This window comes from Vicia villosa, unplaced genomic scaffold (genome assembly GCF_029867415.1).
Source record: "Vicia villosa cultivar HV-30 ecotype Madison, WI unplaced genomic scaffold, Vvil1.0 ctg.001302F_1_1, whole genome shotgun sequence".
NCBI lineage: Eukaryota > Viridiplantae > Streptophyta > Magnoliopsida > Fabales > Fabaceae > Vicia > Vicia villosa.
In genome coordinates, this window is record NW_026705566.1 from 182455 (window position 1) to 207724 (window position 25270).

The 25270-nt window shown below is 35.3% G+C and overlaps 3 protein-coding genes across 3 annotated transcripts; 2 read left to right on the top strand and 1 right to left on the bottom strand.

Moving 5' to 3' along the window:
* Positions 1-3158: 3158 nt before the first annotated feature.
* Positions 3159-4231, top strand: LOC131634459 (uncharacterized). The gene is made up of 2 exons (XM_058905133.1): positions 3159-3762; positions 3897-4231. The coding sequence occupies exons 1-2, from the start codon at positions 3159-3161 to the stop codon at positions 4229-4231; spliced, it is 939 nt and encodes a 312-aa protein (XP_058761116.1).
* A 36-nt stretch (positions 4232-4267) lies between these two features.
* LOC131634460 (uncharacterized) lies at positions 4268-5209 on the top strand. Its single transcript, XM_058905134.1, has one exon. It carries the CDS (start codon positions 4268-4270, stop codon positions 5207-5209), a length of 942 nt encoding a protein of 313 aa, XP_058761117.1.
* A 5620-nt stretch (positions 5210-10829) lies between these two features.
* On the bottom strand, positions 10830-13203 carry LOC131634456 (gibberellin 2-beta-dioxygenase 1-like). Its single transcript, XM_058905128.1, has 3 exons — positions 12739-13203; positions 12241-12601; positions 10830-11303 (listed from the first exon to the last, which is right to left on the bottom strand). Exons 1-3 carry the CDS (start codon positions 13137-13139, stop codon positions 11052-11054), a joined length of 1014 nt encoding a protein of 337 aa, XP_058761111.1. The 5' UTR covers positions 13140-13203; the 3' UTR covers positions 10830-11051.
* Between the last annotated feature and the right edge of the window lie 12067 nt (positions 13204-25270).

Below are 25270 nucleotides of genomic sequence, written 5' to 3' on the forward strand. Positions count from 1 at the left end.
ATTGCATATATTGCCCATTTCCTTTTTCATGTATTTCCCCATACTTTTTGCATGATGACAAAAGGGGGAGAATGACTATGGGAGAAATTATTTAAAATCAAAATATATAAAAATCATCAATTTTTTATGCCTAAATTGAGGGGGAGCACAATCTATTTATTGATGCATAAATTGAGGGGGAGCACAAAATTTCTCCAATTTGAAAAATCAAAATCTTAATTACAAGAAGTTTGTCATCATCAAAAAGGGGGAGATTGTTGAGGAAAAATCCTTTTTGATGTTTTGAAGATAACAAATTCTTGTGTAAATATAATTAAGATTAGGATCTTATTTGTTATTTGACGTGTGCTCTTTAGTGGAAATAAATAAGACAGGTTCATTCATTCTCACTCAAGATATTATACTATGATCCTTAAAAGAATAACATTATGAAAAGTCAAGAGTTACTCTTAACATTACCAAGAATAAATCTCAGAACAAGTCAAGAGTTACTCTCAGCATTACCAAGAATAAATCTCAGAACAAGTCAAGAGTTACTCTCTCAGAGTTACTAAGAGTAATTCTCAGCATCTGTCCCAGAGTTACCGTCCCAGAGTTACTCTTCCAGAGTTACCGTCCCAGAGTTACTCTCTCAGAATTACTGTCCCAGAGTTTCTGTCCCAGAGTTACTCTCCAAGAGTTACCGTCCCAGAGTTACCGTCCCAGAGTTTCTGTCCCAGAGTTACTTTCTCCCAGAGTTACCGTCCCAGAGTTACTCTCTCAGAATTACTGTCCCAGAGTTTCTGCCCCAGAGTTACTCTCCCAGAATTACTTTCTCTGAATTAGTCCTTGAAGAATGGGTCAAAGGTCAGAATTACCAGATGCCAGCATTACTCAGAATAAAGACCAAGTCTTGCCAGCATAAGACTAAGTCCTTCCAGAATAAGACAAAGCTCCCAGCATTACTCAAGTAATTCTCAGTACTTCTCATACAAATATTTCAAGGGTTATTATGGTACTTGCACTCAAGCTTTGGCTCTATAAATAGAAGACACATTCTATTTTCACACTACCGATTTGTTGAAGCATACAAAGAAAGCCAACATTATCATTCACTCTACAAATTACTTTCAATACTCACTACCAAATAGTGAACACATAAATTTTAGAGTTATCATTCTAAATCTCAGTTCATATACTCACTGCCATATAGAGAGTATCTAGAAACTTATTGTAAACATCCTGAGATCACAAAGTATATCACAACAAAGATATACAAAACCAATTATTGTGTAAGCTGTCTGTAAGCTATACCATTCAGAAGTGTAAGCCTGGTGAGGCTAAGAATACATAGAAGAAAAAGTTGTTGTAAGAAGATTCAATAAAGGATAATCTCACAAGGTGTGGGGACTGGACTAACCACATTGGTGAACCAGGATAAATCTCTTGTGTGATCTCTCTTAAACTCTACTCTATTTATTTATTATATACTGTTAATCACATTGTTACACACACTACACTAAATATTATATGATATTTACTCTAACCATTCTTCTCCAAGGATTCCTTGAGAGGTTGTGTTTTTTATTAAAGTAAAGCTAGATTTTAAAAGGGTCACAATTCGACCCCCCTCTTCTCGTGACATTTCTATTTACTTCACAAAACATGTCACAGTTCCAACAAGAGTCTATGCATCTGATGATGATTCCAATGATGATGAGCTAACCTTTGATGAACTTGCTGCCTCATACAAGAAGTTGTGTATCAAGAATGCTGAAGTCTGCAAACAAGTGGAGAAGCAAGGGATAATCATAAGAGAGTTAGAAACTGAGAAGAATAGACATATTGCAACCATAGACTCTCTCAGTAGTGAAGTAAGCATGTTGAACTACAAACTTGATCAAATGACCAAATCCTTCAAAATGCTGAATAATGGAACTGATACTCTAGAGGAAATTCTGGAGTCTGGACAAAGAACAGGAGATATGTTCGGGGTAGGATTTGTGGCTAAAGAGGAATTCACCTCTGGGTTCAGGAGAGCAAAGCCCGAAACTTGTGTGACTAACCGGATGTCAGCACCAATGTCACAACATCAAGGAAACAGAAGAAGGAGCCATTCAAAGAAGAAATTCCAAAAATGAAGGTGTCATCACTATGGAAGATTTGGTCACATAAAGCTATTCTGCTTCAGACTAGTTGAATATCCAAATCAAATTCATCAAGCCAAACCTAAATATTATACCTGTAACAGAAAGCAACGATGGGTGGCTAAGAATGTTACCCTAGTAGCATACACTTCTCTAAGAATGCCTGCCAAAGAAGACTGATACCTTGAAAGTGGTTGCTCAAATCATATGATTGGGAGAAAGAACTCACTAGTAGACCTCAAACTTGAGGGAACCAACTATGTGACTCTTGGTGATGGAGAAATAAGAGAAGTCAAAGGTGTTGGCAAGACAGAAGGTCAAGGTGTTCCTAATCTAAATAATGTTTTACTTGTACAAGGACTAACTGCAAATCTTATAAGCATCAACCAACTATGTGATGAAGGATTCAATTTCAGGTTCACTAAAGAGGAGTTTATTGTCACTAATGGAGAAAATGAAGAAGTCATGAAGGGATTTAGGTCTAAATATAATTGCTACCTATGGAAGCCTAACACCCCAAACTACCCCTCTGACTACTCCATGATCAGAGAGGAAATAAAAGTTGATTGCCAAGAATCTGATGAATCTGATGAAGAATCATATGTGGGAGAGCTCACCATAAGTGAACTAGCTGCTGGTTTTACTGAGACCTGTCTAATGAATGAAAAATTGTGTGCAAAAGTACGGGAGTACAGGATTATCAATAGATTCCTGCTAGAAGAAAGAGTAAGCCTTATGCTAGACATTGCTGATCGGGAAAGAAAACTAGAAGAGACAAGATTCAACATTAAAGCACCCAAGAAGACAAATGATTCTGAAAGTCTATCTGAACATAATGTCACAGAGAATGTTGCAACATCTTCCAAAGATATTATGAAGATGAAGGGCATGCTAGGTATTTACCACTAAATTAAATTATAGCAATTAACATATTTGGGGGAATACATTTTGGGCTTTTTAAATATCCATGATTTGAAACTTCCCTCACTCATTCTGTATATAAAGCTCCCTCGCACTCCTATTCTTATACAAATGGCAAACATCCCTATTGGTCATTCTCGCTACTTATTAAGGTTGAACTACTCTGATTCTTCTCACAAGCGTGACACAAGTTCTGTCTCAAAGAGTTTCAGAATGTCTCAGCAATCGTGTGATGCATCTCCCTTATCTGACTCGGCAACACCAGACGAGTCCTCTAACCCTAATAGGGTTCTGAATGTTGTACCTTTAAGGACGATTAGCAGTGACGAAGTAAATGCCACAAAGCCTAAAATGGCACATGCAAGACGGCCCAAGGAGGGTATTCGAAAAAAGGGCACCAAACCTTCTTCATCTAATACTAGAGAGGCACTTACTAAAGAAGGAACCAGATATGTCGATAACTCAATTGCCAAGATTGTTACACGCATTCTGAAGGAAAATCATCAAGTGCCTAAGATATCTGTCCCTCTTCAAACCATAATGCCTAATCCTCTCAAGAACACCAGTAAGGCTGAAGTTGCTCACACTTATGGTTGTGACCTAGCTGAAGAGGAGATCATTAAGAATGGACAAGGAGGTGCTGAGAATACCAATGTTACTGAGGATGTCAATGACATCAAAGAGAATGAGCACACTAAGGTCAATACTGAAACAGGTACCAATGTGGTAGACTTAGATGAGTATTCTGACAACGAGTTGCTTGCCTCTTTGAATCCAAGTGTAGCCAACAGGATGATGACTAGAAGAAAAGGCAAAACTATTTCCCAAAGTTCCCTGAAAAGAATGCAGAATCAAAGAGCACTGTCAAAGACCCTATCAAGAAGAAGAGTACTTCAGTTGGTCCTATCAAAAGCAGAGCTGTGGCTAAGAGTGCAGGGGTTGGTCCCTCAAAGTCTTGGAGCAAGGTTGTTCCAAAGAAAAGAAAGGAGAGGGAAATTGTTGAATCTGAGTCTGATGTTGAAGTGGATGTCCTTAACATTCCATCAAGGAAGAAGCCTATAACAGGCAAGCTTACTGCAAGTATTCCTGAAGTGCCTATTGATAATGTGTCATTCCACTATGCCTCTAGTGCCAGCAGGTGGAAATATGTGCTCCAAAAGAGACCGGCTGTTGAAAGAGAGTAGGCTCCAAATGCACTTGAGAACAAGGAAATCTTAGAGATGATTCAGGAAGCTGGACTATTAAAGACTGTGTGCAATCTTCCCAAATGTTATGAGAGACTGGTCAAAGAATTTGTGGTGAACCTATATGAAGATTGTGGAAACAGCAAGAGTCCGGACTTCAGAAAGGTGTTTGTGAGAGGTAAGTGTGTTTCGTTCTCTCCTTATGTGATTAATAACTTCTTGGCAAGAACAGATGAAGCTCAACCCGAGCTTGAAGTGACAGACAACAAGGTTTGTCAAGTGATCACAACCAAGCAAGTAAAAAGCTGGCCCTTAAAAGAGAAACTAACTGCAAGTAAGCTGAGCATCAAGTATGCAATGCTTCACAAGATAGGAGCAGCTAATTGGGTACCAACGAATCACAAGTCCACTATCTCAACTGTTCTTAGCAGATTTCTGTATGCTGTAGGAACAAAAACAAAGTTTGACTATGGAACATATATTTTCGACCAAACTATGAAGCATGCTGGAAGCTTCAGTGTTAAGGGTCCAATTGCCTTTCCATCCCTCCTGTGTGGCATAATTCTGACTCAGTATCCCAACATTCTCAATGAGCATGATGTAGTATGCAAAAGAGAAAATCCCTTGGCTTTCCACTATAAATTGTTTCAGGGTACGCATGTTCCAGACATTGTCATGACATCGGCTGCAACATCCAAGTCTGGAGCATCATCCAGCAAAGCAGAAGTCATAGCAATGTTAAAAGAAACCTACAAAGAGTTGGAAGCTAGGAAGATATCCCTTGAAAAGATGATAAGTACTCTGGAAATGGATGAGAATAAAGAATTTGTAGATGCTGTAGATATGGCAGATGAAGATGAAAAAGAGAAGGAAGTAGAACCAGAAGAAGAAGTCGAAGAAGAGAGTGCCAGTCCTGATGATGGCTCTGAGAATGGAAGTTATGCAGACACCTCTAATGGGTCTGACTCTGTGCAGTAAATGCAGCTGAAGTTTTCATTTTGTTTTTCATTTAGTTTTGTTTGCATTTTATTCGATTTAGTTCAGTTTAAGTTTTGTTAGTACCTATTTTGATTTTGGGGAGAAGACAGTTGTTTGCTTTGGCAACTTTTGTGGCCAAACGGGGGGAGAAGTAGTATTGTCACCCCAGAACAACAAGTATGTGGTGTTTGTGTGATCAATAATTCTGATGTGCTTATTTTGTGTTGATCTGTTTGTGCTTGTGCTGCTCTTGTGGTGAGGTTGGTTTAGCTATGTGAGCACTGTGTGCATACTGGTGGTGTATGTTGTCTGTACTATATTAACTCTGATTGTGTCTTGTTTGATCTGTTTCTACTACAAGTGTTTCTCTGATATGGTGTGACAGGTTGTTTTAGCCAAAAATTTGCCAAAGGGGGAGATTGTAGATGTTTTTCATGTTGGCTGCATTTGTGGTAAAACATACATGAGTGTTTAATGTCTTGACTGATGTCGTGACATGTTTTATATTATGCTATGCAGGTTGCATATGTGTTAAGCTAATATAGGTTCTGTTTGTGAATGTAATGACCGATGTCATGACATCCTTGTCTGATAGCAGGAGCTGTTATATTTTATTAATTGTGTTTCATGATTTCTCTCAATCTACAATTTAGGAAACCTTTTACTGTGTGCTGAATATTTCGTCCAGAAGATTTCGCTGACAGCACATTTTGTAACAACCAGATGGCGTGTAAATTAGGTTAACTTGGTTAACCCTAATTTGTTTCTAAAAAAGCCCAAGGCCCATGAGCTGCATATAAGAAGACTGCAATCCTAAGTTGGAACACAGACAAAGTAAGTTGTTAATTGTGAAGAACCATAGTTCTGTAGCTGTCTCTTGTACTCCAAGCAATTGTCTCTTAATGATTGCATTGGAATAGGTTGTGTTTGTTAATTGTCACACTAAGCTTTTAAGCACGAGTGTGTGTCTCTTGATTAAAGCTTTTAAGCAGATCAAGGTGTGTTTTTGAAGTGTGTCTTCTCTCTGAATTTGTTTAATGTTTATTTGTAATCAATGCTGTGATTGAGGGGGAGTGAGTGGAGATACTCAGGTCTAGGAATAGATTGGAATTACATTGGGTAGGTTTTAAGTGAGGAGATTTAAACAGGGGAGTTTAACTCCGAATTAATTCTGCTTATATTGGATTCCCTCCCTGGCTTGGTAGCCCCCAGAGTAGGTTGTTTGAACCGAACTAGGTAAACAATTTTGTGTGTTCTTTATTGTTTTTATGCGTTTCTATTTTAACGTTTTGTGATGTGTAATTGTGGATGTCATAACATCCAGCGTGAGTTACTAGAATTTTCAGTAAGAGTTAGGGTTTTAGAGATTAAACCTCATAACTCATTTTGTGGAAAAGAGGAGAAAGAAGAGAAAGAAGGGAAGAAAGAAGAAAGCTATGGCATGAAGAGAGGAATGACTCCATTGAAGATGAGGCTTTTGCTAAGGTAAGTGTGGGGTTCTTACTCTCTAAGGGTTGGGATGATGATGGGTATGGTAGAGATTAGGTTTCATAATTGAAATCCATGAATGTGATGTTGATGAATGTTGAAATTAATGAATGATTTGCTGAGCTTTTGATGAGTTGTTAGAGGTTTATGTGAGTGAGTAAGATTGTGATTGGTGTATCACCTTTAATCCTTCAACTTCATAGTTTAAGAAATGTTAGGGTTTATGTTAGATTTCATGAAATTGGTGGTCTAAGAATATCTTGGTATGATTTGATGATGATAAATGATGTATACTGATCATATATGCTTTGATTTGTTGATTGGAAGTGATTTTGGGTGGAGATATAGCATTTTCGTAGGTATGTTTGGTGCTGTATTTTTCTGTATAATCGCGCGGCCGCTAAGCGGATCCTATATATAATAAATAAAAAATGAACATTCGACATACTGGGAGAAAGACTGTTGATGACATTTATTTCGATTTTATATAGAGGAGTCTTAATGTTAGGAATCCATGTGTTCCATCGTTTGTACAAAATCTCATAATACTCAAAGTATCTGCATTATTGAGAAAGATTCACTGAGAAATATACGTGTAAACACCATCTTTTATTCGAATTGCAATTTACTTTATACTTCCGGAGTTTATTAACTTTTTGCCATTTACTTTCTATCGCTTTTACTGCATTTCTTTACAAGCTTTGCAAAGTTACTTTAAGTTTAACTTAGATTAAGACAAACAATACTAAGAGTTATGAATGTTGTCGAAGTGTTCTTAATTTTAAAAACATAGTATAAAATAAAATCACATATCTTATGATCAATCTAGTCGATCCTGTGAGTAACCAAAACAACATTTTGTACCCTGTATTTATGTGACTACAAGACCAAAACAACATATGTTCAAAGGGGCTCAAAATGTGTTCAAAATGACTACATATTTACATCGGGTACACAAGACTACTCAAACATGTTCATAGTGACTCAAAAACTATACATATTTATTTTTTACAACAAAACTCAAACATATCAAATTGTTCAACCAGCAAACCATAAATTAGAATGACTCATAAAACTAGGGGTGTAATCGAATCGGTTTGGATTGACTTTTGGTAATAAAAAGTCCGAACCGATGATATTTCCATCGGTTTGGTTTGGTTCATTTTCAACATTTTTCAAAATTGAAACCGAACCAAACTAACCGGTTTGGTTCTATTGGTTCGGTTCATCGGTTTGGCGGTTCCTAAAAACTAAAATCGAGAACCAAACCAAACCATATCGGTTTTTATTAGTTTGGTTCGGTTTTAGAAACAAACCAATAACAATCGATTTTATTTCGATTTTGTTTGATTTAGATTGTCGGTTTAATTGGATTTTTCTGATCCGCTTACACGAAAATAAGTTACTTTACAAGACAAATGTCATATATAAACTAATTAAGGGCTGAAATTGCATGGATGAAACTAAATAAGTCAATCATTATATGTTTTCTACGCATCATTTTCACAAAAAATTGGTGCAGTGAGCATGGATGAAAAGATGTTGTCAACAAAGTATGAGATTCAGAAATTCACCGGAGTGAATGATTTCAGTCTATGGCGCTTGAAGATGCAAGTCCTTCTTGTTCAACATGGTTTGTTAGAAGCATTAAAAGGATTGGAAAAGATGGATGCTGCCCTAACAACGAAGGATAACACGACGATGATAGAGAAAGCCTATAGCACCATCATACTGAGCCTTGGTGATACAGTTCTCTAGAAGGTTTCAAAGGAGAAAATTGCAGCTAGTGTGTGATAAGAAGTCTACCACCTCATTTTTCTTTAAATCAAAACTACAAAATTTTAACAACCAATAATCAACTAGAATTTCTCCATACTTTTAAGAGAGGTTTCACGACTTCAATAAGTTAACAGAATAACAACAACATTAAACATTTTTCTTGACATAACAACAACAAATAAATAAATAAAATTGTTAAACCTTCCATTTCAACAGCAACAACATTAAACTTTTTACTTAGCATAGAAACAACAACTAACATTGCTAAGTTACATGCGTGGAGAAAACATTTACGTACCATAAACGTGATGAAGAAGACAAAGAAATGAGTTTCGTTTGAGTTTTATTGCTTCGTTTGAGTTTCCTTTATTTGAGTTTCGTTCAAGATTTGTTTTTTCTTGCTTCATTACTTTCCTTGCTTCGTTCAAGTTAGAGAAGAGAAGATGCAGTTTTGCAACTCATTTATGAAATAAATGGTGTTTTCAAGTTTTGTTTATAGAAGTAATGATGTTTTCGAGTTTAGTTTAGTGGAGAAATACAATTTCGTTTATAGAAGATGAAGTTTCGAGGGAGAAGATGAAGTTTCGTCTAGGGCTCCATGAGTTTTGATTATGCAAAAGTGAATGAAATGATTTACTTTCTGCTCTGGAAATGAGCTAGAACAAAGTTTTCCTATCGGTCAGAAAGATAATTGAGGAAAAATGTTAAACAAGAAAAGTCTTTCCATCGATTGTAAGGTTCAACCGAGAGGATACCTGAAAATATTTCCTTCAGTGACTTACCCAACCGAGGGGATGGATGGTTTAAGTCTATTTGATGGAAATTGAAGCGTATCTCTTAAAGAATTTTTTTATTGGTTACTTGCTCAATTGAGAGGATAAATATTTTTTTTAATTTTAAAAAATAGGCATATATCAGATAGATTTCTCATTGACTGCTTACCCAGCTGAAAGAATATGTAGTTTTTTTTTATAAAAATGATAAAATTAAAAAAATATAGTTGATAGGAATTGAAACGCATCCTCAAAGAACTTTTCCTATTGATGCAATTTCTAACCGAGCGAATAGTTTACACCACCCATTAGTTTCACCTCGACTTAATATTCAAATGGGGTGAAAACATATTGAAAAATCTATATTTTATGCACCATCCACCTGAATTTTAAGATTATTTAATTAAGATTCCCTTAGTTTTGTTGTCATCTTCACAAAATCTCGACTTAATATTCAAATGAGATGAAAACATATTGAAAAATCTATATTTTATACACCATCCACCTGAATTTTAAGATTATTTAATTGATATTCCCTTAGTTTTGTTGTCATCTTCGCAAAATCTCGACTTAATATTCAAATGAGGTGAAAGCATATTGAAAAATCTATATTTTATGCACCATCCACCTGAATTTTAAGATTATTTAATTGAGATTCCCTTAGTTTTGTTGTCATCTTCGCAAAATCTCGACTTAATATTCAAATGAGGTGAAAACATATTGAAAAATCTATATTTTATGCACCATCCACTTGAATTTTAAGATTATTTAATTTAGATTCCCTTAGTTTTGTTGTCATCTTCGCAAAATCTCGACTTAATATTCAAATGAGGTGAAAACATATTGAAAAATTTATATTTTATGCACCATCCAGCTGAATTTTAAAATTATTTAATTGAGATTTTTCTAATATGTAAGCAATAACAAAGTTCTATTCTTGCTTTATTTTTCTAATTTTCTTAATTTATTGGGTCTTTTGGTTTGATTCTTATTATCATTGTATCAATTGAGCTTTGAAAATATATTTTGACAAACTATTGTTTAATTTAGAAAATATTATTCTTCTATTTCAAATTATAAAAAACAATTACTTTTTTTGAATTCATTCAATAATTAATATATTGCAACAAAAAAATTGATATATTTTGTGGATGTGGTTTTTATTTAAAAAAGGAGAAATATTTTGCATGTGTTTTTTTGAGTGATCATTTTTATATATAATATACTACTTTTGTAAATATATTCACTAATGTCATAATTTTCTAGATTATAATGTATTTAGATTTGTGAACTTAAATATGAAGACGGTAATAAAGATGACAAATTAAATCAAGCAATTTAGCTCGAGTGATAACCTCTCGGCATAAACTCTAGATTACTAGTGTCCTATTTCCCTAACAACCAGAGTACATAAAGATAAAAAATAAAGATGACAATATAAAATAAAATTAATTTTTAACGATTTACAGTTAAAAGTGTGATATTTATCCATCTTAAACATTTACATTTAAAATTCAATTTAATAGAATAATTTGAATAACAGAAGTAAAATTATGTAATCTAAAAATAATAAATATCAATTACTAAATAAATATAATATAACACAAATAATTTAATTAAAGAACTTAAAATTTTGTTAAACCTTAAAAATATCACTGCACTATTATTATGTTGCTAAATACATTATCCATTTCATTCAAAACATACACATGAAGGAAAAGAAAAGCAAAAGCAAACTCCAATTCTATTGCACATGATATAGAATCCTAATACTGACAGGTGTAAAAGTGTGAGATTCCTATCTAGGAATCATTAATTGTCTCAAAGTGAGCAAGCCTATTGTCTGATAATCTTGTAGCATAAGCAGATTTCTTGTATTCAAACCATGTAAACTCTCTATATAATAATCTTTCATTTCCTTTTATGAGACAAGGCAAAGGTGCAATTTTGTCACTCAAAGATGGACCACAGAAATATATCATAGAGAGTCTAGATTTGAAACCATTTGTTAAAACTCTGTGCTTCACACTTTTGAATAGTCCATTAGTCATAACCTGTATTTGGTTTTGTGGATAAAAAATGTGTCAGAATCACAAGGCAAAAAAAGGTGGCATGCATTATAAATACATACATACCCCATTTCAATGTAATACTATTAAAACTTGTTGACATGACAAGACTAGAAAAGTTTTCATCACATGGGGAGATTTTCCTTAATAAATAACAAGAGTGTTGAATTGGAAAGAGTACAATGATAAAATGAACAGAATTTATTCAAAAAGCTACTAACTCTCCTGAAAAGTAAGAGTTTATCTTTATCCACATGTCAACATTTCATATCTTATCTAAATGAATAGGAAAAACTTATTATAAATAAATACTAGTATTTCATTTTTGGTCAATGGGATTAAATGTGTATAACTAAATAAAACACTCCCTCTTATAATAAGGGGTAAATACTATCATAAAAATGAACATTTATTTTATATAAAATAAACCTGTAAAATAATATTATATAAACTAAATATTTTTTATTTGATAATTTAATCAATGAATATTACATTTAAAGACTGAGATCATATTAAAAATATTTTTTTGAAATTCAAAACATTAAGATTATACTAGTAATTTTTAATAAATATTATAATTTTTTAAATTGTCTTGTAATTATATTTGATTTTTTTATTTTATAAATTAATTTAGAGTTTATCCTCTAGTATTTATTATTATAAAAGTTTATTTTTAAAATAATCAATAATCTAAAATTATATATAAATCAAATATATTAATTATTTATTAAATTTTAAAAAAATTATACTTTCTAAAATTTACTTTTTATATTTATAACACATTATTTATTTAATATATTTAAGACATTTTCTTGTAAATAAGACCAAAGTAGAAGTAATAAGGATTGAAAGAGAATATATTTAGACTAATATACTTTGATTACTTGTATTATAAGAAAAGAGTGAGTGGTGAGTATTTTACCTGAAGAGAATCACCAACATTAACAAAGAAGGAATTGTGATCAGAAGGCACTGAAATCCAACTCTTATCTTTAAGGCAAATTTGAAAACCACAAGTGTTGTTTGATCTCAACAATGAAATGATTTGTGGATCTGTATGTTCACCAAAACCAATCACATTTTCACCATCATTTTCATTATTATTCAACCTTGACTCAGGACATGGAGGGTAATGGTTAAGCCTGAATATGCAATCACTGTCCTTATCATTTACAAGCTTGCTCAACACATTCTTTTCTTCAATGTTCAATCCTTCTGCCATCAGGTCAAGAATCTCACATCCCAGCTTTTTCACACTTGACATGTAATCACTCAACAAACAACTGCAACAACAACAACAAAATCATAAATTTAATGCTCTTTCTATCTATAAGAAAAAATTTACTTTTTTTAATTCTCGAATATTTAATGTATCTGGTTTATATATTGTCCAGATACATTGGTAGAAGAAAAAACATACCGAAGCTTCTCGGAGTCTTTACCGAAAGCAGGGGAGAGTTTGAAGGAATTGAAATCTTGATTATTTGACAGAAGAAGATATTCAACCCAACCAATATCACCGTTTTGTCCAATTTTCTTGTTTCCATACCCAAATGGATTAGCTGGTCCTGCTTTTTCCTTTTGATCAAAGCCCATGGAAAAGAACTTAACAGCTTCAGATTCCAATAAAGAAATAGATTCCATAGAGACACCATGGTTGACAACCTTAAAGAATCCAAACTCTTCACAGGCTTTGACTATGATGTTCTTTGCATCAGGTTTGGAGAGATCCACTATAGGGATTTCAGGTATGAATGTGGTTTGTTTCAAGTTTCTTAGACATGGATATTGCTCTCTTGTTGTTTTTGACAACACAACCATTTTGAATGAATGAAAGAGAACAGAGTTACTTTTGAGTTATGAGCAGAGGATGGTTGAGGAAAGAGGTTTGGGTTAGTTCTCTATTTATATATTTGAAAAAGTGAAGTTGTGGGGGGTGATGTTAATGTTATTATTAGAGGAAGAAAGAAGCTTGGATTACTCTACTTCTAATCTCGGAATAAACTTATTTTAGAAGCAATAGAATTCTAATATTAGTATGAGTTTTTATCATGTGTACAACCTTAGTCAAAATGAGTACAACTTTACATATTCATTATTAATGGAAGATTTGTTTTTCACCAATAAAAACATTGCACTTTCCTTTTTGACCATCAACTTCAACTCTTACATTAGTGTGGCATGCCGAACAATATCACAAGCACTCATTGCAATACTATTCTACTTAGAAGTTGTTATGACTCACAAACAACCATCCTTACTTAGATAAGTTTCAGTTGGTATGTAATTTCTCTTTTTCTTGAGTTTTCTGCTTGATTTTTATAAGTGAGTTCGAGTATCTCTAGTGCTCTTTTCAATGAAGCTTGCTTATAAAAAAAAATTTGAGGAGAGCAGGTGCACACGGTAATCAAAGTTGTAAAGTTGGATCCTACTAAAAAAGTTTATCATTTTCGTGAGATGGTTATTGATTTATATAAGATATCACACGCTCTTTGTCCATAAGACCAATTGACTACTCATTAAGAATCATGTCTCATTGAGTGAGACCGATCACTTATGGCTATTAATATGACTTGAATGCTCTGCTTGCGTGTTTTAAAATGCACCAATTCGAAGTAAGATATGTTGACCTTGGGCCGATCTGCTTGACTTGATCTATTAAGTTAAACTACTTTGTTCCTGCCTCATGGACTTGCTTAAAATTGGGGCGGATTCTATTGATTCCTTGTTTGAATCCAGCCTAAATGACTAGATTGTACACAGCCCCTCAAGCATGAGGCATGGATAGGTGAGATGCTTTTAATGAGAGGCTGAAATGTACAAAAAGAAAAATATGAGTAGCCTAAGTTACATTAAAGGAAGGGCTGGCGTCTCTTGAGATTAGTATCAACGAAAAGGATAAGCTAACGAATGAAAGAATGATTAAATACTTTGCTAGTATAACTGGGGGTTGTAGATAGTGAATAAGATGACTAAATTAAGAACACCTTATGTAGACACACTCATCAAAATTTAAAGAGGAGACGATAAAGAAGTCTCAAGGTACTCTCTTTGGGAAGTGAACGTATGGCAAGTAATTTGGACTAACTAATATAAATTCTGGGGTGATTCTTCATTTTCCTTATCTCATTTATTTTCAATTCTTTTTCTAATCACTGCGCGTGTGCTTGAGTTATTTCATATGGATCTCATAGGACTTATGCAAGTTGATAGTCTTGGAGGAAATGTGTATGTCTTTTTCTGTGTCGATGATTATTCCTGATACACTTGGGTTGATTTCATTCGTGAGAAGTCTAATATCTTTGTTGTTTTAAGGGTCTCTATCATCACCTACGACATTAAAAAAGAAAAAAAATTCAAAATCATTTGCACTCGAAGTGATCATGATAGGGAAATTGATGTTAGAACAAGATTTGTTCTGATCAATTATCTTAGTTTTGATGATAACAATAATATGAATTTTGCTTAAGATAATATGGTACTCTAATCCAATGCAATTTCCTTTTCAGGAAATATATAAAGAGTACGCATAATTCAGCGCTCAGAAGCTTTGTCTCAAATGGTTCAGCATGCAACATCAGAACATGGTCTGGCAAGACATCAGAAGATGGTCGAAGCAGAATCAGAACATGGGTCTATGGAAGCATCAGAAGAACAAGAGAACAGAAGCACTGAAGTTCTGATGGTATCACGCTCAGAAGCACTTCAAGGTCAGAAGATCAGAAGATGCTCTGCACCAAGCTGTTTGACTCTGATGATATTCAAACGTTATATTCACAAACATCAGATCAGAAGGAAGTACAAGTGGCAAGCTACGCTGACTGACAAAAGGAACGTTAAAAGCTACTAAAGGCTACGTCAGTAGACACAGCGTGAACAAGACTCGAGGTAGTTGACAAAAGCGTATAACATTAAATGCGATGCTGTACGGAACACGCAAAGCATTAAATGCACTCAACGGTCATCTTCTCCAACGCCTATAAATATGAAGTTCTGATGAGAAGCAAGGTTAACGATTCTTCACCAAAAACAACGAATATCAACTTGCTGAAACGCTGTTCAAATTCAAAGCTCAGAATCTTCATCTTCATCAAAGCTCACTACATTGCTGTTGTAATATATTAGTGAGATTAAGCTTAAACGTTAAGAGAAATATCACAGTTTGTGATTATCGCTTTTAAGAAGCAATTGTAATACTCTTAGAATTGATTACATTAAGTTGTAAGGAACTAGAGTGATCGTGTGGATCAGAATACTCTAGGAAGTCTTAGAGGTTATCTAAGCAGGTTGTAACTAGAGTGATCGTGTGGATCAGTATACTCTAGAAAAGTCTTAGAGGGTATCTAAGCAGTTGTTCCTGGAGTGATCAGTGTGTGATCAGAAGACTCTGGAAGACTTAGTTGCTGACTAAGTGGAGAACCATTGTAATCCGTGCGATTAGTGGATTAAATCCTCAGTTGAGGTAAATCATCTCTGCGGGGGTGGACTGGAGTAGTTTAGTTAACAACGAACCAGGATAAAAATAACTGTGCAATTTATTTTTATCTGTCAAGTTTTTAAAGCTACACTTATTCAAACCCCCCTTTCTAAGTGTTTTTCTATCCTTCAATTGGTATCAGAGCGCCGGTTCTAAGGTGCAAGCACTTAACCGTGTTTAGAAAAGATTCAGGAAGAGAAAAACGCTTCAGTAAAAGATGGTTGATGAAAGTGAAAAGTCTACACCTGCATCTACATCTGGCTCTGCTGAGCAATACAACGGTAACAATGGTTATACTAGACCGCCGGTATTTGATGGTGAAAACTTTGAATACTGGAAAGATAAACTGGAAAGTTACTTTCTTGGTCTAGATGGTGATCTATGGGATCTTCTGATGGATGGTTACAAACATCCAGTAAATGCCAGAGGCGTAAAGCTGACAAGGCAAGAAATGAATGATGATCAGAAGAAGCTTTTCAGGAATCATCATAAATGCAGAACTGTTTTGCTGAATGCTATCTCTCATGCTGAGTATGAGAAGATATCTAACAGGGAAACGGCCTATGACATATATGAGTCCTTGAAAATGACTCATGAAGGAAATGCTCAAGTCAAGGAGACTAAAGCTCTAGCTTTAATCCAGAAGTATGAAGCCTTCAAGATGGAGGATGATGAAGACATTGAAAAGATGTTTTCAAGATTTCAAACTCTTACTGCTGGATTGAGAGTTCTTGACAAGGGATACACCAAGGCTGATCACGTAAAGAAGATCATCAGAAGCTTACCCAGAAGATGGGGTCCTATGGTGACTGCATTCAAGATTGCAAAGAATCTGAATGAAGTTTCTCTGGAAGAGCTTATCAGTGCCTTGAGAAGTCATGAAATAGAGCTGGACGCAAATGAGCCTCAAAAGAAAGGTAAGTCTATTGCATTAAAATCCAATATCAAGAAATGCACTAACGCTTTTCAGGCTAGAGAAGAAGATCCTGAAGAATCAGAATCTGAAGAAGAAGATGAACTGTCTTTGATCTCCAGAAGGCTAAATCAACTCTGGAAGACCAAGCAAAGGAAGTTCAGAGGTTTCAGAAGTTCAAAGAAATTTGAACGTGGAGAATCTTCTGATGACAGAAGATTTGACAAGAAGAAGGTCATGTGCTATGAATGCAATGAGCCTGGACACTTCAAGAATGAATGTCCAAATCTTCAGAAGGAAAATCCCAAGAAGAAGTTTCATAAGAAGAAAGGTCTTATGGCAACCTGGGATGAGTCAGAAGATGATTCAGACTCTGAAGATGAGCAGGCCAACTGTGCGCTGATGGCGACAGAAGATGACGGATCAGAATCTACATCAGAATCAGATTTTGAAGAGGTATTTTCTGAACTTACTAGAGATGAGTTAGTTTCCGGTCTAACTGAACTTCTGGAACTAAAGTCTCAGATTAGTCTCAAATACAAAAAGCTGAAAAAGCTATTTGAATTTGAAACAAAGAAGCTTGAGTTGGAGAATTCTGAATTAAAAGAAAAACTTTTAAAATTATCCAATAATGTTGGATCTCCTTCTGATTCAGAAAAATCCACTCCTAGTCTAAACCATATTCTGAAAGAATATGATTTAAGTTTCAGGAAGTTCTTATCTAGAAGTATTGGCAGAAGTCAGCTAGCTTCTATGATATATGCTGTGTCTGGAAACAAAAGAGTCGGCATTGGTTTTGAGGGTGAAACCCCATACAAACTTGAACCTGTTGATGAAATGAAATTCACATACAAGCCAGTGTATGATCAGTTCAAGTATGGCCACTCCCATGATATTAGGCACACTTCACATGCTCAAAGTTTTCACATAACACACACCAAAAAGCATGTGACACAACCTAGGAAATATCATGAAACTCACATTAAAAATTATCATGCTGTTCCTCCTATTGCTTACAATGTTAAACCCAAGTTCAATCAGAACTTGAGAAAATCTAACAAGAAAGGACCCAAGAAAATGTGGGTACCAAAGAAAAAGACTATTTCTTTTGCAGATTCTCTTGGCGACAAAGAAGATAAAAGTCAACATGACATGTCTCCTGGACTCAAGTTGGTCTCATCACTTGAAGGGAAGAAAGATTGTCTTCCAAGTTATGGTTCTTAAATCTGTTGAAGAAACTATGTTCGTAGGAAATCAGAAAAGAAAGTTTATTAGTCTTGGAACCATCTGTTTTGTTTGTCTCTAAAGCATTGATGTTTCGTTCTTGATTATTCTGAATGCTCTAAATGCTACAGAATATACAATATTGAAACATTGATTGTGGACGAATCAATAAATATCTGGTTTGATGATAAACTTGTTTCTGATGAAACAAAGCAGCTTAAGAATTTCTGCAGATACAGTTTTGTCTTATCAGAAGCTGCAGAACAAAGAAGTGAACCTCCAGAAGCTGTGTATATCAGAAGTAATGGATCAGAAGATCATTCAGATTTATATCAGCACACTTCAGAAGGAGTGTTTCCTGAAGAGAAACTTGATCAGATCAGAAGCAGTGATCTGAATCTGAAGGCGTAAAGTCTATTCTGAAATTTACAGCTGTCATCTATTATCTTATGGTGAACACGTGTCTGTACGGTTTGTACAAAGCGTGCAGTTGAAAAGACGCCGACCTAGGTAACTGTTTTAAATCATTTCATTTACCACGTTCTCTCTCCTTACGTCACTCATCATTTAATAAAATTGATTTCTTTTGATTCTGGAACTGTTCAGTTTATATTTCTTATTATTTTCCTTTTCAAATCCGTCTCTATATATTCTTTTCAAATCATATCTTACATCTTTTTCGCTCCCTTGTCTCTCTCTCTCCTTGCATTCTCTCGTTTGAAAAGTTCTTAGCCGTTTTCTAAAAAAAAACCCTAATCGAAAACCCAGTTCGCTCTTCTTGTTCGTTTTTGTTCATTCTGCATCCATGGCTGCCTTCTCATCCCAAAATGCTGAGTCATCTGTTCCTCATCATCTCCAAGAAGAAACTTTGCAACTCACTCCTGTTGTTGCATGCTCCATTCCTAAAGATGAATTGGAAGTTCTGTGTGAACTCATGGTTGACTTTGACAACATTGAAGAAAACCAATTTCACCTTAAAGAAGACATCATCTTTCAAGGATGGACCTCGTTGTTTGCTGAGTTCGTTGGTCCAGTTTATCCGGATCTTGTCAAGGAGTTCTGGGCACATGCTGTGGTTGCTCCAAAATCTATACTTTCTTTCGTCCATGGAAAGTTTGTTGTTATTACTGAAAACATCCTAAGAATGATGTTTGATCTGAAAAACCCTGAAGGGGTTTATGAGTTTGATCAAAGGGCAGATTTGGGAGATGTTCTATCCACTCTCTATCTAAATGTCAAGAAAACAAAACACGTCAAGGATTTGAAAGATGTCTACAGAATCTGGACAAAGATCCTTCTTGGGTGTTTCTACCATAGGAAAGCAACACATGCCTCGGATTTCATCAGTAATGATCAAAGGTATATTCTTTATTGCATTGCCACTCAGAAGAAGGTTGATGCGATTTACATTATCTTCAACCATATGTGGAAGGCAGTAAAGGATTCCAGAAACGCTTTCAGAAAAGAAAATGGTGGAACAATCATTCCTTTTGGTAGAATTATTACAAACCTTCTGGTGCATTCCAAGATTGTTGAGAGTCTGGAGTTTGAAGGTATTATCAAAGACCTTGCTGTCACCTCTGGAGCCTGTCTGAATGCTTTTTCTTTAAAGAAGATGAAAATAATTGACACTATCCTCAAAGTTCCTCAACCTCTAACTGGAACAAGAATCAGAAGAAAACCAGTACTAGCTGACTTTGAAACCTTCTTCAATAGTGAGGTACCTGAAGTCAGAACTAAGTATCTGAAGTCACAAAAAGAGGATAAGAGTCTTAAAGATCAAGACAAAGGTGCTCCTATTAAAGTGAATCGTAAGAAGGAAGAAAGGACCAAAAGAAAGTTTGATCATCCTGCTGCTACCACCAATAAAGAAGTGGTCCCAGAAGAAGTCATTGCAAAGGTTGCTAAGGCTGTCTCTGCTGATTTTGAGAAGAAAAAGAAGGAAGCTGAGAAAAAGAAGAAGAAGTCAAATAACAATGCTGAGATTGTTGAAGTTGTTGAGAAGAAGAAAATCAGAAAAAGAAAGATGATTCTTCAAGAATCTGATGAAGAAAATCTCTCTCAAGAGGCTGAGAATCAACCAGAAGTTCTGGCATATGTCAGAAGGAAAGAAATCGCTAGCGGCAAAACAAAGATTATTGAAGAGCCGAAGAGTAAGAAGCAGAAGAAGACTGAGGATGTGGCCAAAGCTTTTCTGAGAGGTTCCAAAGGTATATGCATTTCTGAACCTGATTCTGTTCCTGCTGTTTGTTCAGAAGCTGCACCAATAGAGGTTGTCCCTACACCTGAACCAGAAAAAGCCACATCAGAATCACCTGTCTTTGTCCATGTTCTTACACCTCCATCTTCTCCTATAACCATTCCTTCCTCTCCACCTACCATAAATCCTGTTCTGGATATACCACCCCTTCAAACTCTCCTTCCATCTCAACCTTCTCTCAATGCCACTCTTGAACATACTCCCTCCACCTCTCAAAACAATCCTTGTGATTCTCCTCTTCCAACCTCTGCATCACATGAGCAGCTGCTCCGTGATTGCAACTACACTCCCAAGCCTCGTCCGGAAGCTGAAGTGGTAGTGTTAGATTCTGACACTGAAGCAGAATCTTCTTATAGGTTGGATAGAGAACCTCATCCGTACTTCACTTCCAACCCTGCCTTTTCAAAAACCCAAATAAAATTCCGCCCTGTATATCCTATTGGTGTAGTTTTTGAAAACATAAAGAGGAATCTCAGAAGTACCTTTGATACTCTCAGAATTGCTGAAAGTTCTGGATTGAATGATGTTGCTATGCGGAACTTCTGGAGGATCTTTCGCAGAGAATCAGATGCTCTGTTTTTAGAACTTCAGGAAGCCTGTGTAGCTGCTGCCCCACGGCCTCGTGGAATTCTGAGGAATTATGAAGACTTCTGGTTTGCTAGTCTCAAAGGTAGACATCTGTTGGAAGAGAAGCCCTTCTTGGATGAGATGGAACAATTAAGACTGGCTGCTGAAATGGAAGCAAATCCATGCAGGGATATGGTTATTTTTATTCCTGATTATCCTGTTCTGCTCGGAGATTTCAAGACCCTATTTGACTTTCTGAGGGAAAACCCATCTAAGAAAGACCCAAGCTTGGTCATTCCAGAAGTTGTTGACCCACCAGAAGTTGAAGGTCCTTCTGCTCCAAGGAATCTAGCTGCCATTCTTCAGGCACTTGAGAATGGAAACTCGGAAATTCCTGCAGCAGAATATGGAGATGCTTCTATGCAAGAAGCAGATGCTGAAGATCATGTTGCTAAAACTGTTCCTGTTGAGGAAATCCCTGCAAATGATCTATCCATGGAAGCTACAGATCAAGTTGCTATTCCTGTGATTGAAAGCGGTGAAGCTTCTTCTGATGAATCTTCTCGTCTTGCAAGGACTCTGGAAGAAATTCAGAAGAGACAGGATGAGCAAAGCTCACTCAATGCTGAGTATAGCGCTTTCATGGTGAGGCAAGAAGGACACAACAATATGGTTCAAGAGATGCTGACCAAGATCTTGTCAAGACTAGGGCCATCTTAGATTGAGTCTGTGTTGTTTCTTTCTTTTCGTTGCATCTGTCTTTGTGCATCTGATCTTTCTTATCTTCATGTACTTCTGTACCTGCTGTTTGAACTTCAATGAAATCATCTTCTTCCTCCGTGTGTTTCGTTTTGTTTGTCTCTGAATCTTTTTTGCTTTTTGATGATATGACAAAAAGGGGGAGAAATATGTGATAAATGATTTGATTTAATCAGTTACATTCACTAACAAGAACTGCAAGTTCTATATGGTTTAAGTGTTTTGCAGGTATAAAGAAGTGAAGAAAATCTTCAAAGCAAACACAAGAAGCAAAACCATGGAAACTGAAGCAAGCTGAGTGCTATCAAGCTTCAGAGATCAGAAGCAAGAAAGAAGAATGAATCAGAAGCACTGATAATAGAATTTGATCCATATTGGTCTATTTGTTCTGACAAAATTCTATTTGCTCTGATACATTACTTTAGCCTATATGGCTCTGATACATATCATGTGTTCTAATATACATTTTATGTTCTGACTCGTTCATGCTGACTTTTGTCGTTTAGTTTTTGTTCTGTAACATTTCAGGATGTAGAGATGCTCTGATGATGCTCTGGTACATTCAACAATGTTCTGATACAAATCTAGCATGAAGTGATGTTGGTAGAAATTCAAAGCTCTGAAGCTATCCGAGGGAAGCAGAAATCAGAAGCTGCGAATGTTCTAAAGATCCAGAAAACTCAAGTTCTGAAGCTGTCCTAAATGGAAGCAGAAATCAGAAGCTGTGAATGTTCAGAAGATCAAAGAAATTCAAGTTCTGAAGCTGTCCTAGATGGAAGCAGAAGTCAGAAGCTGTGAATGTTCTAAAGATCAAAGAAATTCAAGTTCTGAAGCTGTCCTAGATGGAAGCAGGAATCAGAAGCTGTGAGTGTTCTAGGGATCTAAAGAAATTCTAGTTCTGAAGCTGTCCAATGGAAGCAGAAGTCAGAAGCTATGAATTCTCTAAAGACAGAAGCTTATATGATCGTCTCTACCGAAATAATCAGGGAAGTCTTTTATTAAAGTTCTTCGAGTATTTATTTCAGGGGGAGATTATTTATCTCAGGGGGAGATTGTTAATCTCAGGGGGAGACATATTCATATGCTTATGCTATAGCTGTGTAATTTGTCTTTTGCCGTCTGTTCTTTCTGATCGCAAATTCATATCATTTATATATGTTTTTGTCATCATCAAAAAGGGGGAGATTGTTAGAACAAGATTTGTTCTGATCAATTATCTTAGTTTTGATGATAACAATAATATGAATTTTGCTTAAGAGAATATGGTACTCTAATCCAATGCAATTTCCTTTTCAGGAAATATATAAAGAGTACGCATAATTCAGCGCTCAGAAGCTTTGTCTCAAATGGTTCAGCATGCAACATCAGAACATGGTCTGGCAAGACATCAGAAGATGGTCGAAGCAGAATCAGAACATGGGTCTATGGAAGCATCAGAAGAACAAGAGAACAGAAGCACTGAAGTTCTGATGGTATCACGCTCAGAAGCACTTCAAGGTCAGAAGATCAGAAGATGCTCTGCACCAAGCTGTTTGACTCTGATGATATTCAAACGTTATATTCACAAACATCAGATCAGAAGGAAGTACAAGTGGCAAGCTACGCTGACTGACAAAAGGAACGTTAAAAGCTACTAAAGGCTACGTCAGTAGACACAGCGTGAACAAGGCTCGAGGTAGTTGACAAAAGCGTATAACATTAAATGCGATGCTGTACGGAACACGCAAAGCATTAAATGCACTCAACGATCATCTTCTCCAACGCCTATAAATATGAAGTTCTGATGAGAAGCAAGGTTAACGATTCTTCACCAAAAACAACGAATATCAACTTGCTGAAACGCTGTTCAAATTCAAAGCTCAGAATCTTCATCTTCATCAAAGCTCACTACATTGCTGTTGTAATATATTAGTGAGATTAAGCTTAAACGTTAAGAGAAATATCACAGTTTGTGATTATCGCTTTTAAGAAGCAATTGTAATACTCTTAGAATTGATTACATTAAGTTGTAAGGAACTAGAGTGATCGTGTGGATCAGAATACTCTAGGAAGTCTTAGAGGTTATCTAAGCAGGTTGTAACTAGAGTGATCGTGTGGATCAGTATACTCTAGAAAAGTCTTAGAGGGTATCTAAGCAGTTGTTCCTGGAGTGATCAGTGTGTGATCAGAAGACTCTGGAAGACTTAGTTGCTGACTAAGTGGAGAACCATTGTAATCCGTGCGATTAGTGGATTAAATCCTCAGTTGAGGTAAATCATCTCTGCGGGGGTGGACTGGAGTAGTTTAGTTAACAACGAACCAGGATAAAAATAACTGTGCAATTTATTTTTATCTGTCAAGTTTTTAAAGCTACACTTATTCAAACCCCCCCTTTCTAAGTGTTTTTCTATCCTTCAATTGAGAATTCAAACTTCTCTACCTTCTACAATACTTAGAAGATTGGTCATAAGTTTCCTGCTCCCATTACACCTCAGTAGAATAATGTTATTGAGAGGAAGAACCATACTCTACAAGAAATGGCTAAATTTATGATTCATGCCAAAAATATTTTATACTATTTTTTAGCAGAAGAAATGAATACTGCTTGTCATATTCACAATCGTGTACCAATTCAATGAGGTAGCAAGACTACTCATTATGAACTTTTGAGGGGGGAATCCCATCATTAAATACTTTCACGTGTTTGGAAGTATTTGTTAGACAAGTGACTCCAAACACAAGAGCGGAGAGGGAATTGTGTTGGTTTGAAAAAGGATGTCTAATTAAAAAAATCTTTGATAAAATAAATTGTTTAAAACAATTTTGTAAATCGAACAAAGAGTAGTAGGCAAAGTAAGTAAAGAAAACATATATCAGAGTGAAGAAAAGATTTAAGTGCAATGAAAATAAATAGATAGAATAAATAAAAAGAGAAAAGGGATAGAGAATTGAACTAGAAATTTATAGAGGTTCGGCTTAACCACATGGCCTACTCCTCTCCATAAGAACTTCTTCTTGAGAGTTTCCATTATAAATATGAGTTTTTCACAATTTATACCCGCGAACCTTCGTACAAACATATTCGAGTTTTATACTCGCTATCCTCCAAATAAAAAATGGAATTTTAAACTAGGCCAGTCTTAAAACCAAGCTCAGCTCACAAACCAAATAGATATTTTGACGGATAATCTCACAAACCAAAGAGAGCTTTTACACTAGGCAAAAATCACGAACAAATAAAGATTTTAACTGATAATCTCATAAACTAAATGAGAGTTTTTATTGGCTAAGCTCACAAACCAAACAAAGACTTCTCAGAAGATATATTAGGCAAGAGATAATTTTCTCTTCACAAAATTACAATAAAATCCCAAATACCGGAACACAAGAAATGCCTCACTAATACTTTTCACCCATAAATCACTAAAACAATTTAATAAAAAAGAAATAAATGGGAAATGAGAGATTAGAGAGTGAGAAATTATATAGAAATATATTTTCTAGTATATTTTGAAAGTGAGGAGAAGTCCTATATTTATAGGTAAAAATATGGCTTTAAAAGGAAAATTATCCATGGGCTTTTAAATGCTCAAATCGATTATGTACTAGGTCTAATAAACTATGTGCTTCACAAAAACGACAATATTAATTCCCAAAAAATAAATCCTACAACGACTAGTGTCTTAATAGATTAGGAGTGTTCTTAATCAATTAAGAAGTTTTGTTCCTTGATTAATCGATTAGCTTAGGGCCTTAATCGATTAGGCAATCTT

Bases quoted from the DNA above. Each gene is read 5' to 3' on its own strand.
- LOC131634459 (XM_058905133.1), top strand. From the start codon at position 3,159: ATGGCAAACATCCCTATTGGTCATTCTCGCTACTTATTAAGGTTGAAC. The intron at 3,763-3,896 runs GTACCAATGTGG...AAAAGAATGCAG, and splicing joins TAAGGTCAATACTGAAACAG to AATCAAAGAGCACTGTCAAA.
- LOC131634460 (XM_058905134.1), top strand. From the start codon at position 4,268: ATGATTCAGGAAGCTGGACTATTAAAGACTGTGTGCAATCTTCCCAAA.
- LOC131634456 (XM_058905128.1), bottom strand. From the start codon at position 13,139: ATGGTTGTGTTGTCAAAAACAACAAGAGAGCAATATCCATGTCTAAGA. The intron at 12,602-12,738 runs GTATGTTTTTTC...TTGTTGTTGCAG, and splicing joins AAAGACTCCGAGAAGCTTCG to TTGTTTGTTGAGTGATTACA. The intron at 11,304-12,240 runs GTAAAATACTCA...AACCAAATACAG, and splicing joins ATGTTGGTGATTCTCTTCAG to GTTATGACTAATGGACTATT.